General features: G+C 42.3%; 1 protein-coding gene and 1 long non-coding RNA gene across 6 annotated transcripts in view; both read right to left on the bottom strand.

Annotated features, from left to right (window-relative positions):
* Positions 1 to 902, bottom strand: part of LOC147129220 (uncharacterized) — an 87,899-nt gene extending 86,997 nt beyond the window's left edge. For all 5 annotated transcript variants that reach the window (XR_015082667.1, XR_015082668.1, XR_015082669.1 and 2 more), the window contains exon 1: positions 572 to 902. This is a non-coding gene — a long non-coding RNA (uncharacterized LOC147129220). The remainder of the gene's footprint in view (positions 1 to 571) is intronic.
* Positions 903 to 2,132: 1,230 nt separating this feature from the next.
* On the bottom strand, positions 2,133 to 14,568 carry hs3st3b1b (heparan sulfate (glucosamine) 3-O-sulfotransferase 3B1b). The gene is made up of 2 exons (XM_086017268.1): positions 13,803 to 14,568; positions 2,133 to 4,014 (listed from the first exon to the last, which is right to left on the bottom strand). Exons 1-2 carry the CDS (start codon positions 14,303 to 14,305, stop codon positions 3,396 to 3,398), a joined length of 1,122 nt encoding a protein of 373 aa, XP_085873394.1. The 5' UTR covers positions 14,306 to 14,568; the 3' UTR covers positions 2,133 to 3,395.
* Between the last annotated feature and the right edge of the window lie 2,151 nt (positions 14,569 to 16,719).

Raw genomic sequence — 16,719 nt, 5'->3', positions numbered from 1 at the left:
AGTTTAAAAACAGAGTGTCAAGACAGGTTAATGGTTTAAAACTGGATTTAAAATTAGGGTTGCAAATCTGAGTTTCAAACACTTGTTCCACTTTACAATGAGCTGTAACTGAGATTTTCGAAGCGTTTTATAAACTCCTAAATGAATGTTCTTGTGCGGAGGTGTTTGCGCGGCCTGTAAAGAAAACAGGTGAGCTACTGCTGCTGCGTCTACTTACGGAAACATTGGCGGCTTTTAAAAGAAAATAATTCCCAAACAGCTGCAGGGTATCTGAAGCCACCCGCACTGCTTCCGTCAGGGCCCTGCCACACCAAACCAGAACAGGAAGTATCAACCCACCCATCCATTTTCCATTACGCTTATCCTCTATTAGGGTCACGGGTGAGCAAGAGCCTATCCCAGCTGACTTTAGCCAATAGACGAGGAACACCCCACACACCTCTTTTCAGTGTGGTTTGGTTATATTACACAAAATGTCATAAAAATAAAGGCGAAACATGTACCATACTCTATGTAAAATTATTTTTATAATACAAACAATTATTTGAGATGAATAAAAACAAAATTTTACCTTTGTTGCACAAAGCTGAATCATTTTTGTGAAAGCAAACAAAATGTAGAATAAGTGGTCCTCAGCCGTCCCATTTGAAGAAATATCAAAACAAACAAAAACGTCCTCTAGGTGGTGTCAGTGTACGTTGCCCTCCAAATGACCTGTCTGGTTTCTTCTTATCGACATACCTCCGCGGCACGCATTAACTATCATTTTTAGAAGAAATAAACAAATAAACACGCCAAACGTCGTGGCAGATTCCTAGTATCAACTGGTTTCGCCCTGCTTTGATTGTTCTGATGAGACACCTGTTGCACGGTGCTTGCACGCGTCCTACGTCAGCACCACCTGGAAGTGGCTCTAGTAGTCTTTTTTTTTTTTTTTTACACTTTTTAAACGTAATCACCTTTTCGGATCACGTGACACTGGAGAAGGCGAAACTTTCCACCTAAACATGTCAGGAAAATTATAACCTCCCCAAACAACCTGTCTGATATATAAGAACCAACGATTCAAATTACAATTAAGATACTATGTATTATATGACATTATGTAGCTACATATCTAGTTATGGGTTTTTTTTTCCAAAGGAAAAAACTTTCGAATTGCACATGCAAATAATACATAAAGGGCAATGTCAATGTTTATGTACTATTTTGGCAAGATTTGGTACTGCTTTAAATCACTCACTTCTTCACATTATTTATATTCAATGTTAGTAATAATTCTATATACACATTTATGTATGATTTACTAACAATTCTGAGGGTTATACGCACATGTATGATTTTATTCATGGCATGAATGTACTGTATTATATAGTTAAGTCATACTACAGTATTGTTCTGTCTTTGTGTACGCAGTATTATATTGTATAGTATTGAAATAGTATCCTCCGTTTGTGGAGATAAGTCAAAGAGACACAGCACAAGAGTTTGGTAAAATATATACTTATTTATTTCTTCATACAAAGAAATATTATGAATGTTTAGTATTTAATTGTCTAGAAACGGCCGTTGGATTTTGCTCTTTGCATGGTGTGTAAAATTCACACACCAAAGAAAATAATAGTCTTCGAGGCTCCGTGTCACACGTGTTGTAAGACAAACAAACAAGTCAGGTTGAATAAAACTCAACCACGTAAAAACAATGCAGCTGCGAGTGCAGGGCCACTTTTTAATCTCGTTTCGCATGATTGCGGCGGTGAAGGTTTAGACCCTCCCCCTCAAAAATCTTCAAAGTCTTTCTACGCAGAACATGGCAACTGTAAATGCTTCTTCAAACATTGCACCGAGGATACAAGACGTGAACACATAAGTTGGGGCTCCAGGGGGAAAAAAAGCAACTTAACACAGACAACCACCCGAAAGGAGTGGAATTGTGTGAATTTAAGAGGCACAAAAGAGTATTTTTTTATTATTTTTTTGCTACTTTCAGACCTCACATTTTATGACATCTGTTAATGTATGGACAGACAAAAAGCGCAACAACAACCGTGCACAATCTCCCTTCTTGCATATCAACGATTCAAGTAGAAAACAAAGAAGGAAAAGCAAAACAATAAAATAAGGCGGTGGGATATGTGTAAATGTGATTTTATTTTGTTTTGGCAAAAAGTTGAGCAGGGATCGTGAGACGTGTGAAGAGTTTGTTAATAAGGCATACAACATGTTGGTTGGATGCTACAACACTAGGCTATCTTAGCCTCCCCGATGCTCCAAATACGGTGGAGTGAACAATTTCAGCGTTGGTTCAAAAGATGGAGATCAATTCGCCCGTTAGCGACACAACATTAGCATAACGTCAAAAATCTTTGACGGACAGCTCGTCTGTTAGCGAAAGCAACAGCAGGGGGAAAAGGAGTCCTACTAATGCAAATGTTGGATGTATTTTTTAAGCACACGTAGAGGATTGATTAGTCCAATTTATCCACGTGTTGGCATTCAGGAGGGCAGCGTCAGCTGCTTGCTAACAAAGTAGATCGGAACAATAGCAGATTTACTCGTGAAATTGTAAAAAGTAGAGTTACTAGCGATACAATCGTTGGATGCGATACTACCGATAACTCTAGCAGCGGCACTAGTATAAGTTGTGTTACTAGTGATACCAGTGCTAATAGCGACATTCCCTATAGTTGCAATAGTTACTCGTGATTGTAACGATAGTAGTGGTACGCTACTAGCAAGTAGCAATAGTATCACAATTGGCGATACAAGCAAAATGTAATGATAGTAACAATACTAGTGTTACTAGTGACATTATTGATACCAGTGATGCTATCGCTAGTCGCTCTACGAGTAATTGTAACAATAGTATTAGTACAAGCATTAGTTGCGATAGTAACTAATCTAGTCATCTAGATTGGGGACTGGCAGTGCTAATAGCGATAGTACCATTAGTACCGGTGGTAACTATAGGAGCTGTAGTAGCGATTCCAATGATAGTCAGGAAACCTCAGTGAGCACTTTGTACCCGTAATTCTGGTTTTACTCGGAGCTCTGTATTCAATCCATCAATGATTCTGGTTTTCTTAACTTGGAAACCAGTGCAGGACCATGCGGGCTGGAATCAAGAGGAATGTTCGTGAAAATCAAAACAAACCAAAACAAAAAACGTGTGAGCCAGATGTTATGAACAAATACGGTTAGGCAGCTTAGTGAATTAATTGCTTAGAAATAAAAATAAATTATTATAAAATAGATTTCTGTACATTTTACATATATATAGCAATATCTCCACATTTTGCCATTCAATTACCAGGGATCTGACAATAATAATAATAATAATAATAATAATAGTAATAATAATAAAAAATACAGATGAAGTCTTTTTCCCCCCCATATCAATCCCAACCAAAGTTGTGCGCTGTCATCTGGTAAAACTTCATGTTGAAGGGCCGGTAGAAGTCTCTGAGGCGGCGCACTACCTCGGGGCGAATGTCGGGGTGGGTGCGCCCTTTGGTTTTGCCCAGACAGTGGGGCTTGCTGCTGCCCTCGGCCTTCTTTAGGCACGGGAACCCCTTGGTCTGGTTGAAGTAGAAGTGTTTGTCAGTGATGATGCGCTTGAGGCCCAGGAAGTCCTGCACACGTCCCAGCTCGCCAGCCGGGTCGCTTATGAGTCGCTCGCCGCTCACAAACAGGATCTGCTCCATGGGGAAGTACTGCAGCCAGTTGTCCAGGTGCTTGGCGTAGATGCCGATCTGGATGGCGCTCCACGACGTGTCGATGAGGCCTGTAGTCCTGTTCTTGAAGGTGAGGCTCTCAAAGGACGGAATGTCGGGCTTTTTGGACAGCGTCTGCGTGTAGTCCGAGATGGCCCGGGTGACCGGGTCCCGCACCACCACGATGAGCTTGGTGTTCCGCGACATGGCCGAGATACGGGCGGGCGCCTCTTTGGTCACGAAGTAGCTGGGGGTCTTCTCCATGGTGATCTGGCCTTCCAGCGTCTTGGGCATCAGATCCCTGCCAGGATGAGAGACGGGACTTTAGCGATGTTGTGTCATGTAATCGAGTAGATGGAGTGCATTTGTGATCAATGACTCGCAGAGCCCCACTTAACCTCATTGGAGGAGTCAAAAAGCAATTAGTTGTTCAGTTAAACTGATTGGCTCACTGCATGAAATTTATAAATGACACTAACACAAAGAAATTATGTTAACTGTGAAGGCTGGCGGGCTTCTACCGCTAGCCTCTACCTGGCATTATTGTTAGGCTTTGGTGAATCAATCGAAAGGTTGACACCACTGAAGGCAAAACGGTGAAACAATGGTGGACAGAGATAAAACTTGAAAAATTACATGAGTACTATGAGAACAAATTGGAAGGAAATATTTTCATGGATTGGTTTGTTTTTTGGCGAAATTTGTTTATCACTTTTGCGATTTAATTTTTTCTGAAGATGCCCGCATTGTACTTTCTGAAAATGTAAAAATACAAAAACAAGTTTAATCCTACTCGGCGGCGCATACATTTGGTTTAGCGATTATGCTGATTCGAGCGGCACGAATCCCTTAAAGTCTTTGCGATCGCAGGAGCGTCAAACAAGAGGACGCTTGGATGGCGAAACAGTAAAAAAAAGCGCCAAATTCCTCAAGAGGCCCCTTGCTAAAAAAAAAATCTTCACCTCTGACTTTTCTGTGTTGAAAAGAGAGCGGGTGGAGTTTGGCTCTTAGGGAAAACAATGCCCATTCTCCTCCCTTGTGATTTATGAGCTGATGCTCTTAAAAGATGCTGTCAGCAAGCTCTTGTGTTTCTTTACCACCTTTTTAAAGCGGGCCCCATTGTGCGTTGCGGCGAAAAGGTCCGAGGCACGCACAAGAGACGCTTATCGAGGGCCCGGAGAAACCTTTCAAGGGGTGCGCTTCAAGTGGAACATGCGAAAACATCCCAACGCCAAAAACAGCCATGTGGACGAAAAACCGAAGACGCCTTCTCTTTGGGGAATGTTTTCCAAAAGAAGAAAAAAGGAGACAAAAAGTTAAAAGCAGCGATAAGACACAAAGCAGAGGCTCTTGTCACATGACGCCATCAAACGGAGGTCGGCCGCCCACCCCCCTTGCACCTCCCCCGCTACCACCCACCAGTTCCCAGCTGAGATAAACACAGAGGAAGTGGGTTATTTCTGTCTGATGTGTCCGTCTTCTTCCTGTCGCTTTTGATTGGACGATAATGGCCCACCGCAGGCTGGTTTCTGTTTGATACAAAAGCTTTTTTGCTTGGCTTTGGATGCTGAATGCATTTGAATGTCAAATTGTGGAGGGGTTGTTGTATTTGAATGCAAGCAAATAAGCAGGCGGGTTTGTGTAGCCTTGAAAAGGCAGGATGATACTTTTTTTTTTTTTTTTTTTTTGATGATGACGATACCACACTTGAATTCAAATTAAAACGACCACTCGCGCCATCGACACTTGAGTGTGATCAAAACGCCCTTCGACTGTGCCACTTAAGCGCCACTACACATTGCCGCATTCCATTACCGCTTTTCTGACCTTGAAAGTCCACTTTTGCAAACCTAAGAAAAGTTTTAGCAAAGTTAAGCAATAGCATACTTCTGACATAAGCTACAAAAGTGCCTTTTGTCCTCAAATGAGTCCGAATGCGTTTAGTGAGGACTATTTAAATGTGATAAAAAAAAATTCCACTTATAATGATTGTGTGGAATCAGGAGGTACTGCACCTAAATTCACCCAATTTAAAAGAACGGCCACTCATGGGGAAACAGCCTCGCGCCGACAAGCACCCTCAACACTTGAGTGGGATCCAAAAGCCACTTGAGCGCCACTCCACATTCATTCCCGCCTCCATTGATCCCCGAGATTTCCCGGCAGGCTCCATAGGTCCGACGGCAAAGTGACATCTCTCAAGAGGGGAAGGAGGAAACGAGCACTGAAAGGCTCCTTTTCTTCTCCAGAGAGCCTCTCATCCTTATCCAGATCCTTCACATGAACATCAAGTAGGAGACACAAAGATCTTTTTTTTTGTTTTTTTGTTAAAGGATCCATGAAGGATCCCCGACGCCACTCGATTGTTCACATCAAACATACCGCACATGTGCTAATGTTTGCAAGGGGAACGCATCGCGGTGCTTTTAGTCGCAGGCGCTCATGAGGAAGCTTTATTGTGCGCATTCGTCATACGAACGAATGCCACTGAGGCCTTCTGCTGTATATTTTATAAAGTGGCACTTAAGCACAAACAGAAGCCAGGCGTCGTGAAATAAAAGTCTGCGCCGACAAGGAGTTTAACCGCGGAGTGCGGCGTCGCTCGTAAATCCAAAAGCGTAGGAGACGACACGCTTTGGAGTCGCGCCCGTTGCATAGCTGCAAATGTCAATTCGCTCATAAATCGCATTCGGATCGAAATGGCAAAGAAAGAGGACGTATAACGCCATCCCTTGATATCATCCAAATGTTAGCATAGCGATGACACCGGAGCAGGCTGACTTCGAAGCTCACACTCTGACGCCTGGCCATGACATCTTTGCTGTGTCACCGATTTTCTTGCACGCTTAAAAAAAAAAGTAACATTTTGCAAACGATAAAAGCTGAGGCTGAGTGACATAAAATCACACTCCCAAGTCCAGCTGCGTATATTATCCTTTGACCGAGTTGGAATCCGTTGAACGAGGGCTCTGCTATTAAATGTGATAACACTAACAGAAAACCATAAATGCTGTATAAAACATTTTTTTTCCCCCAAATTCCAATATTTCAGAACTAACAAATGTTACAGTGGCAGCTCACTTCATGTATCAGCTGCACATTGTTTCCTTTTGACCGCATCAGAATTTATTCACTCTCCTATTGTGTGATACAACTCAAAAGCTCAAGCAGAAAGCTTATCAAAAAGAACGTGTACAGGAAATCAGGATTTCCCTGTCCCTGCCGGACTGCTGATCCGCTTGATAAATGCAGCTTCGAAACGGTGGCAGTGTGTCACGGCAGCCTGGGAACGCGCTGACCCTCCGCTCCAACCCGAACCCGAGTCGACCCTGACCGCTGCAACCCGTGCCATCCATCATCAGGCCGTTGAACGAGCAAATAAAAAAAAAAAGAAAAAAAAGAAAGAAAAACTGCAGAAAGAAAGAGTCCACACCGTGTCTTGGATGCGACATCAGAAAGTAGCAAAGACATAAATAGAGAGCAGAGATGATTGTGGTTTGGGTTGCGGTCTACTTGTGACAAGCTCAAATGATTCAATTCCATAAGTAGACATCATGCGCCCTCCTTAAAGCAGAAGACGGGAGTGCCTGTAGCTCGTAACCGCGACGGACTAGAATTGCCCAGCGCTAACGAGATTGCGGCCAAGCTAGCAGCATGCGCTACGCGTAAAACCAAGGAGCAGTTGCTTGCTTTTTCTTTTTTTTAAATATTTGATTAGATAAAAAACTTTGGAGATAGTACCAGAGCGTTATTAAGACTGAGACATAATGTGAAAAAAAAAAAAATGAAGCACTGAATTCTTTCCGGATGCCCTGCGTCAAAGCCATAAGCAGAGGTGGGCATTTCACTACATTTTGCTGGTCCGTCATTCGTCAGCGGCCAGGGTACACGTCCGTCATTTGTCAGTCCGTCATTTTTCATGATGAACTGAATTGTAATCGTCAGTCCGTCAATTGGTCCACCCCAAAAAAAGGCGCCTCCGCCCGTGACGGAGTGACAGTCCACGTGGCTAGTGACTATGACGAATGACTGATGGGTGAAAACGCACTTGCGTCATTTGTCAGTCCGTTAGTTTTAAAAGGTGTCCCATCATTCGTCAATCGGCAGCAAAACGGATGTCCATCAGTGATGGACCGGTCCCGTCAGTCTGACAGGATGTCAACCTCTGGCCGTAAGTGGGTGGAACAGTGGCAGTGTTCTATGCGTAAGACACAGAATGGGGTAACGAATCCGAGCAGGCAACGCTCCACTTTCACAAGGTAGTATCAGAAGCGAGATCGGGCCTGTGACTTACGGAATTCTACAACACAAGACCCAGAATAAGGGTGACGAGGTAAACCTGGCAATTTTCAGCCATCAGATGTCATTAAATTTAACACTTGACGCCAGCACTGGCGTCATCGAAGCATTTGATCGTGGAATGCGGTGTCGCTGTGCAAATTTGGCAGGGTCGCTGCGTGAAAGAGGATACCGACTGTCAGCTCGGGAGGGTTTAGCGGGGTGTTAGCTCTCGGCGTATGCGACAAAACCGGCGAGCTGTGCAGAGCAACTTCAGGTGAGGAGTCAGCGTGTGTGTGTGTGTGTGTGTGTGCGTGTGCGTGTGTGTGTGTGCCTTTCCTGACAGTTGACATGCACCATGAGACATGCGACGCCTTGATCTCGCTGCAGCGAAGATGAATAAAAGATGAAAAAGCACATGCCACCTCAATCTTCCTCACCACACACACACACACACACACACACACACACACACACACACACACAGGAAGCGTGTGGGGGGTAGCATTTGGAGGGGGCTTGGTTTTGTTTTGCATCAGCTGTAACTGGCAGTGAAGACAGGTGAGCAACGATAGGTTTCCCCACCAACTTCTAATTCCAAATTTTTTTCTCCTCTGTATTTTTTATGAAGTACGATGTGATGAGAATTACTGAGCATCATTTTAAAGATGCTAATAAAAAAAAAGTCACAAATAGTGGTAGTATTTTTTTTTTTTTTCCGCACGACTATGTTGGCTGCTTCACTCGCCCCTCCCCTACCCATTTTAGAGTCCCTGTCGGACATCGGGTTGTTCTCATATTGCCGTTCGGTTGATGTTTGTGCGTAAAATAGGCAAACGTCGCGCGGGCTTGATAAACGCGCAAACGGAACTATTTTGACTCACTTTTTGTTTATGAAGGCCCCGGTTGGTCAAAGAGACAATTCAAAAAAATAAAAAATACAAAGAGCGAATGCTAGCCAGCTAGCTACTAGCATATACTAAATGTCATTTTTACGGGTGAGCTGCTACTGCTGCTGTTGGTATGATCCCAGTTGTCTCAGCATACAGGGAAGTGCACATATTTGAGGCAGTGCATGCGGACGTTGGATTCTAATGAGCTCTGCGCTTTTACTGCCAGGCTAATGGAAACCTCAGGAGACCTCAGCCATGTGTCTCCCGGAGGCGGTCGCCCTTCTCCTGCAGTCTAATGGCCACCTCTGGGACTTCATATACCTGGGACAAGAAAGGTGGCTTTGCAGGTTGACTGTCATCACTTTCTCCTCCTTCTCGGTTTTTGGAGGGGATTAAAATCATTGTCATCGCGCGGTGATAATGATTAAAGTGCGTGATATTAATCTTAGCTCAACCTCTGGGAAAAGCAGCAATTTAACGCCTAATGTGTGTTTTTTTTTTATTTGTATTTTTTTTAGCAGCGGTGAATGGATGTTTATTAGGGGGTGGCATTTGCTGGAGGGGGGGTGCGCACTGGCGTCTGAATTATCACCTCGTTAAAAATGAGACTAATTTGCAAGGGACACACAGGGAGGGTTTGTGTTTTTATTGTGGATTGTGTTAACACATACATTAGTGTGTGTATGTGTGTGCGCGCGGCGGCCATATTGTCCCGATCGGTGTGGGCCGGGGTGCTTGGGGGGGGGTCCCCCGCTTTCACAATTAACCACTTGTAATGGCAGCTTAGGCAGCAGGAGTGGAGGGAGGGGGCATACATGCTGACCAAAGAGGGTTTAGGGACACACTTGTGGTCAGCGAGGCCTGCAGGGAGCGTCGCCCCACATTGGACGGGTCAAGCGTGACACACACACACACACACTGGATGACTGTGAATGAGTGGGTCCCCACTTCTCACAATGAGGGGAAAGGTGTATGTGTTGACTGTGAAGGGGAAACCTGTGGGACAACTCAACATAAAAGCCACTCATTTGTGGACTAAAGAATTGAGGGCCTGCTGTGAGTGTCGCCGGACATTCTGGAATTAAGAAGGCAACGGAAAAGTCCTCATGATGAGACTTATCAAGCGGTTAAACCACTTACAAACAGGGAAGGCCAATTACAGATGTGTGTTTTTTGTGGAGGCAATATGTGCATCCGCTACGTAAACAGTGTGACTTCAGTCCAGTTCAAGTTTTGAAAGTGAAAAGCTGGATGTGACTTGTGTGTTAAGGCGATACGCGTGGACAGGAGTGACAGTATGTATATGTATTAGGGGTGTAACGAATTATACTTAACAAATCCCGTCTTCCAATCAGCCAATTTACAGAGGAATTTTGACCCACCTGTCGTCTTGCATTTTTAATTTGTTTCTAAGACTAAGGTTTGGATAGTGTAAATCAGGCTGTGACGCATGTTAAGGTGGCGAGACTTCACCACACAAACAGTATGACAGTCCATTTGGCCATTTGGAAAGGTAAATGCAGATGCGGTTTGTTGGTGGAAGATGGAATGGCAATGAAGCAATACGGCCGAGGTGCGATGGTTCCCGATCGACATATCAACCGTTACGTCCAGTGGTCAGATGGTCAACAGACGGCAGTGTGATCCTGCACGCCCTCCATTCAGGCCTGGGCAGTCGATAGCCGCTGAGCGTTCCGACGAAGGTTCCGCACCAGCGGCGATGCAAGCCTCCGTGTTGGCAAAACGGCGCCACAGGAGGAAACGCGACGGTTTGATGCTTTTGCGAGACGGTGCAAAAAGTTAACAAAAGGAGCAGGTGGCCTCTTTTTGGGAGGGGACGGGAAAGGAAGGAAGGTCACGGGCGACAGACACTGGACGGGGGTCACCTGCCAGGAAACTCAAACGCACCCCGCCGAGGACGAATAAAAGCGTGAGCAGCCATCCAGGACTGTCCCGGATGTGTTCCGGGGGGGGAAACATAAGGGTGGGGGATTTGCGGATTTTGGGACAAAAACTTCCCAACACATCTGAAATCACAAGATTATCATTATCATCATATAAGCCAGTAGTGATAAATAGAGTGAATGCTTTATTTCATATAATTTCTCTCAAAAGTATTGAGCTCTGTTTTTCCTGCTAAAACCCTCAAGTAGAAAAATATGATGGTTAAAATATGCATTAGGAACAGCTTCCATCATGAGGTGTTTAGTTACAGCAGACAACACGTGGGGAGAGGCGTTTATTTGCAAAAAATTACTTGTGAGAATATTGAATTTAATACACACTCAAATTATGCAAATTTGCCCAAGTGTCCAGACATTAGGTATAACCTTAAAGTAATATAAATATATGCATGCGTTATGATTATTTTTATTTGGTCAAATTTATCCCAACACGACTTGACCTGCATTAGTGGAATAAATCCCCTCTCGTGTAAACAATAAGGTGGTCTGATACATGCAGAATACTACTGACTATTATGTTATTATAATAATTCTCACCATTGCTTTATTTCATAGTACTTTGCTTGGAGAGCAATATCATTTTGCTCGTGGAGAGAGAAAAATAACAAAAACGTGTGCACTCTTTGCTAGCTGCTAGCATGCTAACGCGAGTCAGCCACACACTCCAGGCCAGCCAACAGGTGCAAAGACAAAATGGAAACAGAGAACAAATGCACTCTGGTTCACACGCAGTTGATCATGCTTTCTTTTTTTTTTTTTTATGCGAGGGGAGGCCTTCACGCCTGACCTCCATGGCGGGAGGTGGGGGGTGGTGATGTGTTACGGGAAAACATGTGAATGCGTCTTTTTTGTGTATGAATAAAAGCAGTTTTAAACGTGCAGTGGAAAATGCTAGCGCCACCTACTGATCGCTGTGAGGAGAATTCAAGATATTCCAATGATTGTTTTTCCCTGTAAAAAAAGGCAATAAACATCCATCCAATTTCGAGACCGCTTATCCTTACTAGGGTCTTGGGTGAGGTGGAGCCTGTCCAAAATGACTTTGGGCGAGGATTGGGTCGGGGAACACACTGGATTGTTTGTCAGCCAATCAAGGTACATGTAAACAACCAACCATTCACACCTATGGACAATTTAGAGACTTCAATCAATCTAACATGCAGGTTTTTGGAATGCAGGAGGAAGCTGGAGTACCTGGAGAAAGCCCATCTAATCACAGGGGGAACATGCAAATGTCCATGGCTGAGATTATAACATCAAACCTCAGAACAGTGAGGCAGACACCCTTAACTCATTCCATCCCAATGACATATTTAAATGTCATTTCACAGGGGCTGAAAAAGTTTGAATTTACATCCCATTATTATAAAAAAATAATTAAAATTCAGTTACTGGTTTGGCCGGTAAAATGTGAGAAAATAGGCAAAAATCTTGAACTTTTGTTTTCCAAAGTTTACAAATGTCTTATTTTGACTCAACAAATAATCTTCTTTAATGGAGAACTGCAGAAAGCGGAAAACATTTACTGTTGTTGAGAGGCTGAAATTCTGAGGATTTGCACAATTGTAAATTGAACTCGGTCTCTAAACAATTAACTGATAAGCAAAAATAATTAGTGCTTCATTTGAGAATTAGTTGTCGATAACCGTCGCGCCTCTGATATAGTACCACATTAAACTACAGCAACAAACACACAATACTGCAACATAACTGACACATGCGAAACTAATACCACAAAATATGAGGATCATTAGTCTTTTTAGGAAATGCACTGGAAATACAATTTCAAAACTACTTTACCAAAAGCCAGGGAAAAAAAGTTCTAAATATGAAAAAAGAAAGATTTCTGTTTTTAGTCAGTGTTTGGGTCGAATTTGGGTTCAAATAAAAAGTAACAAAATCCCAGGCTTCCCATCACCCACCCCATTCACTTTCACTATTAATTCCAATCAATTCAGTCGTTCTAAGTATCTAAAGTGTTTTTTTTTTTTGTTCCATCATGCAAAAATAAGATCACTTAACCTTTGTGTTCTAAAGTAACACAAAATAAATGATTAACTCAAAACAACAAGTAAGTAAATAAGTAAGTAAGTGAATAAATACATAGGCAGGCACATGAGCTTATTTACCATTCAGCACATCAAAAAAAAATTCTGGCATTAACGGGGTAACAACGTAAATAAAATCGTCTTGTAAACAACAAGCACGCATTCGATTTATTTACGACTCTTGGAGTTGTCTTGCAGATCCACTTTTTCCTGCCTCAGCCCATTATCACATTTGTGGCCTCAAACAAAAACATTATTTTGGCGTTAAAAGCAATAAAGGTTTCAGTTTTTGCAGAACTTTGGTGGAATTTTTAAAGCAAAATGTGCCAAACCAAAGAGTTTCATTCAAACCAAACACTGGCCTCACAGCAATAAATGCAAAAGTGTTTAAACAAAATAAGTTAAATAAGAGCTGCAGTGTTGCATCGCGTCCAATAGAGATCAGTGCACGCTGCACATGTAATGGAGTATTACGCCAAAAAAAAAATGCACATAAAATGCATTTCAGTCGGTGCCCACGTGCTTCTAATAAATTTTAAATCGTAAAATACATAAAACACACAAACAAATTGCTGCAAAATGAAGCAAAAACTGCAAAAGTGTATTCCAATCGATGCCAAAGTGCTTGTTTTTGCAATGAAAGGTAAATGTATGTTAAAAAAGCAACAACGAAAGCGTGAGGAAAATATTATAGACATTAATGGTATAAAATGATGCAAAAACTGTGCATTACAATCTGTGACAAAGTGCTTCTTTTTGCATTCAAGTATCATTAAGTGAGTATTGTGAGAAAAATGTGGACTTTGGTGGGGAAGAAAATGTTTTTTTTTATTTTTTTAAAATTTCTATAAAACGATGCAAATCTGTCAAATGGGAGTCATTTGGAGGGCGGTCGGGGGATCTTACCTGTACCACTCCAGGCCGTTGTCGTAGTTGCGGTCGAAAAAGTGCGGCTCGGCCCCAACGGCCCTGATGTCGGGGTGCACCCGCAGGAACTCGAGCAGCGCGCGCGTGCCTCCCTTCTTCACCCCGATGATGATTGCCTGCGGCAGCTTCTTGCTCCCGGCGCCGTTGGAGAAGCTCGACATGGCGCTGGGCTCCGGGGCGCGTGGTTCCAGCTCGTCGTTGAGCAGCAAGTCCCGGGACGCAGCCCCACGGGCTGCCGCCGGTTCCTCGTAGTAGTCCAAGTCCTCCCACCGGAGCCTGGAGAGCAGGTCGGCGCGCTCGGTCCTCTCGCCTGGCACCGCCCGAGCCCCGTCCCGGTCCCGGGGCGATTCGAGCAGCACTCCCGTGGAGCAGGGACCCACGCAGGAGTAAAGCACGAAGATCCAGATGAAGAGCATGATGCTGAGGAGGAGCGCCTTCTTCTTGCGGCAACACGGGCTGGGACGCGGCGGGCTATATTCCATAAGCCTCCCCGATCACAAGCACGTCCCAGCGGGGCATGTCGCCTCCGTCACTCCGGTAATCCCCCTCTACGATTCGCGCTCATGGCTCACCTGGAATCGTCTCAAACTAGGCGACTTCAGTGTAGAATGACTGATTTAGAAGAACATATCCGACAGGGGGGACTCGTTGAACGGGTTATTAACCATCTTTTTAAAATTGGGAGGGGAAGTGTGAAAGTTGGCGACGCAAGTTCCTCCTGGTTGCCGACGCAGGTTCACCTCACATCGGAGTCAGCAGACGCCGCGCGCGGAGCGTTATAAAGCAGCGGCATAATGATTGGCAGTTGCGGTGGCCAATCACAGCTCTCACTTGGCTAGCACACGCAGCCGTTTGTTGTACAAAGCGAGCCAATTAGGAAAAAGAAGGCGGGTCTGAACTCGTGCGCTCCTAAAGTATGCAACAGGCGAAGGAATAGTTTTTAATTGATTGAAAACTCAATTTTAAACAAATGTCTTTAAAAGCTGCTCTTTAGAGTGTTAGTCAGTCTCACAAGGTATATAAATGAAGACTTGAAAAAAGTTGGAAAGTTGTTGTAAAAGCTGTCACAGAGTTAATAATGATTAACAACAGGGAATGCAGCAAACTGTAGCATTAAATAAACGAAGCGATTATCAAATAACGTCATATTTTTCCTTAATAAAATTGAAGCACTAATTCTTTCAATGATTCATGCACGGATTACACCACGATTTCAAAATGCATTATTTTGAAAAATGTAAATACGTTTTCGGAGAGTCATTCATAACTTTTAAATAGCATTTAAACTAATAACAGTTGATAGGAGATGCAGTCATAAACATTTAAACCCATTTTGGAATCGACTGTTTTCTTAATTACTGGGTGGCTCATTTTTGTAGGTTTTATGTTATTGTGTGAGCATGCACGGAAATACATTACATCAAAAACTGAGTTGAAAGTTGAATATATTTCTTTTCCTTTACAATTTTAATTTAGAAATGTGAATTTTAAAATACCATATTTATAATTAAGTTAGTTTGTACAGTTATGAATTAATCAAATGTTTATAAATTGCCACAAAATTAATACCATTGTAAGTGAAAGCAGACTGCATTCATAAAAATAAAAACATTACATACAATTTAAAGTTTCCAAAGTAGATGCACAAATATAGATCATGCATGTATTGTTAAACTTCACCATACAGTATACATGTAAATTAATAATGAAGAGCATAAGCGATATCAATGTCCATGCAAAAACTCTGAAGTTCGGCAAAGGTTGCTCTGGTGATTATTTAGAGTGGGAATCATGTTACTATTACCTCACAGAATTACTTTTGCAAAATAAAAATATCCAATCTATACATTTAGACAAAAAAAGAGACATTTGAGTGAATTTTGGTATGTACTCACCATGCAGGCTTACTTTGATCCAACCATGAGTGTTTGTGCGTAATCGCTGTTGGCTTTCCCATCTAAATGTTGCAGTTGAAAGGACACATGCACAATAATGCTATATTTTGCAATCACATGTACGTCTCTTTTTTCACCAGCTAAAGCAACAGGTGGCACCGTAACCCCTAAATGTCTTTGCATCTACCCAAATATACGGAAAATCACAGATTTCCGATAATCAACATTTACCCCATTCGCTTCTCCCAGGATGAACTTGCATCAACTTCCAGTAAACACAATCTTAAATTAAAAAAAAAAAACAAAAAAAAAACATTTTAACAATTCAATATAATGAAGTGAGTTGACTTGGAAGAAAATACCACAATTCTAAACATATCCATCAATAACTGTTTTTGCAACGTAAAACGACTGACTCTGCAATTGCCTTCCACTGTGCTCTTTTCTTCTCATATGGAAAAAACACGTGGAAATGATTCCGCTCATGTTGCCTGTTTCTAAGCAGGACTTAGAATTGAAATCTTCAGTTTCCAAAAAGTTATTTAATCATGACTGCAACGTAAACGTTGAAATAAAAAATAATACTACTTAAGTTAAAACAGTAAAATCAAACACCGTAGTGTCCTAACAAACAAGCTAACAAAAACATGTCAATGTTATATTTCTGTCTTCACATTTCTTTTACTGTTTTCAAAAACGTTGTTACGTATTTAATTTTTACTGTTTTCAAAAGTAATTTAGTCCCAACAAAAACCTTAATGTAAATGTATATCACTGAAATTATGTTTTTTTGTCGTAAAAGAAATGTGACACACATACTCAACATACCATAAATCTACAATTTTAAAACATGATACTATGAGCACAAACTTTAACATCATACCAAAGAAACAAGCTAAAAAAAAGTTTTCCCTTCGATATCTGTATTTAAGTGATTTGGTTTGTGAAGTCAGTCGAGATTGTAAACCTACAATTAAACAACAAAAATGCTTATGATGAAT

Source organism: Filicampus tigris, chromosome 19, assembly GCF_054856515.1.
Source record: "Filicampus tigris isolate MCC_2025a chromosome 19, RoL_Ftig_1.0, whole genome shotgun sequence".
NCBI classification, from domain to species: Eukaryota; Metazoa; Chordata; class Actinopteri; order Syngnathiformes; family Syngnathidae; genus Filicampus; species Filicampus tigris.
Note: the sequence above shows the minus strand (reverse complement) of the source record. Positions and strands in the feature narration are given on the sequence as shown.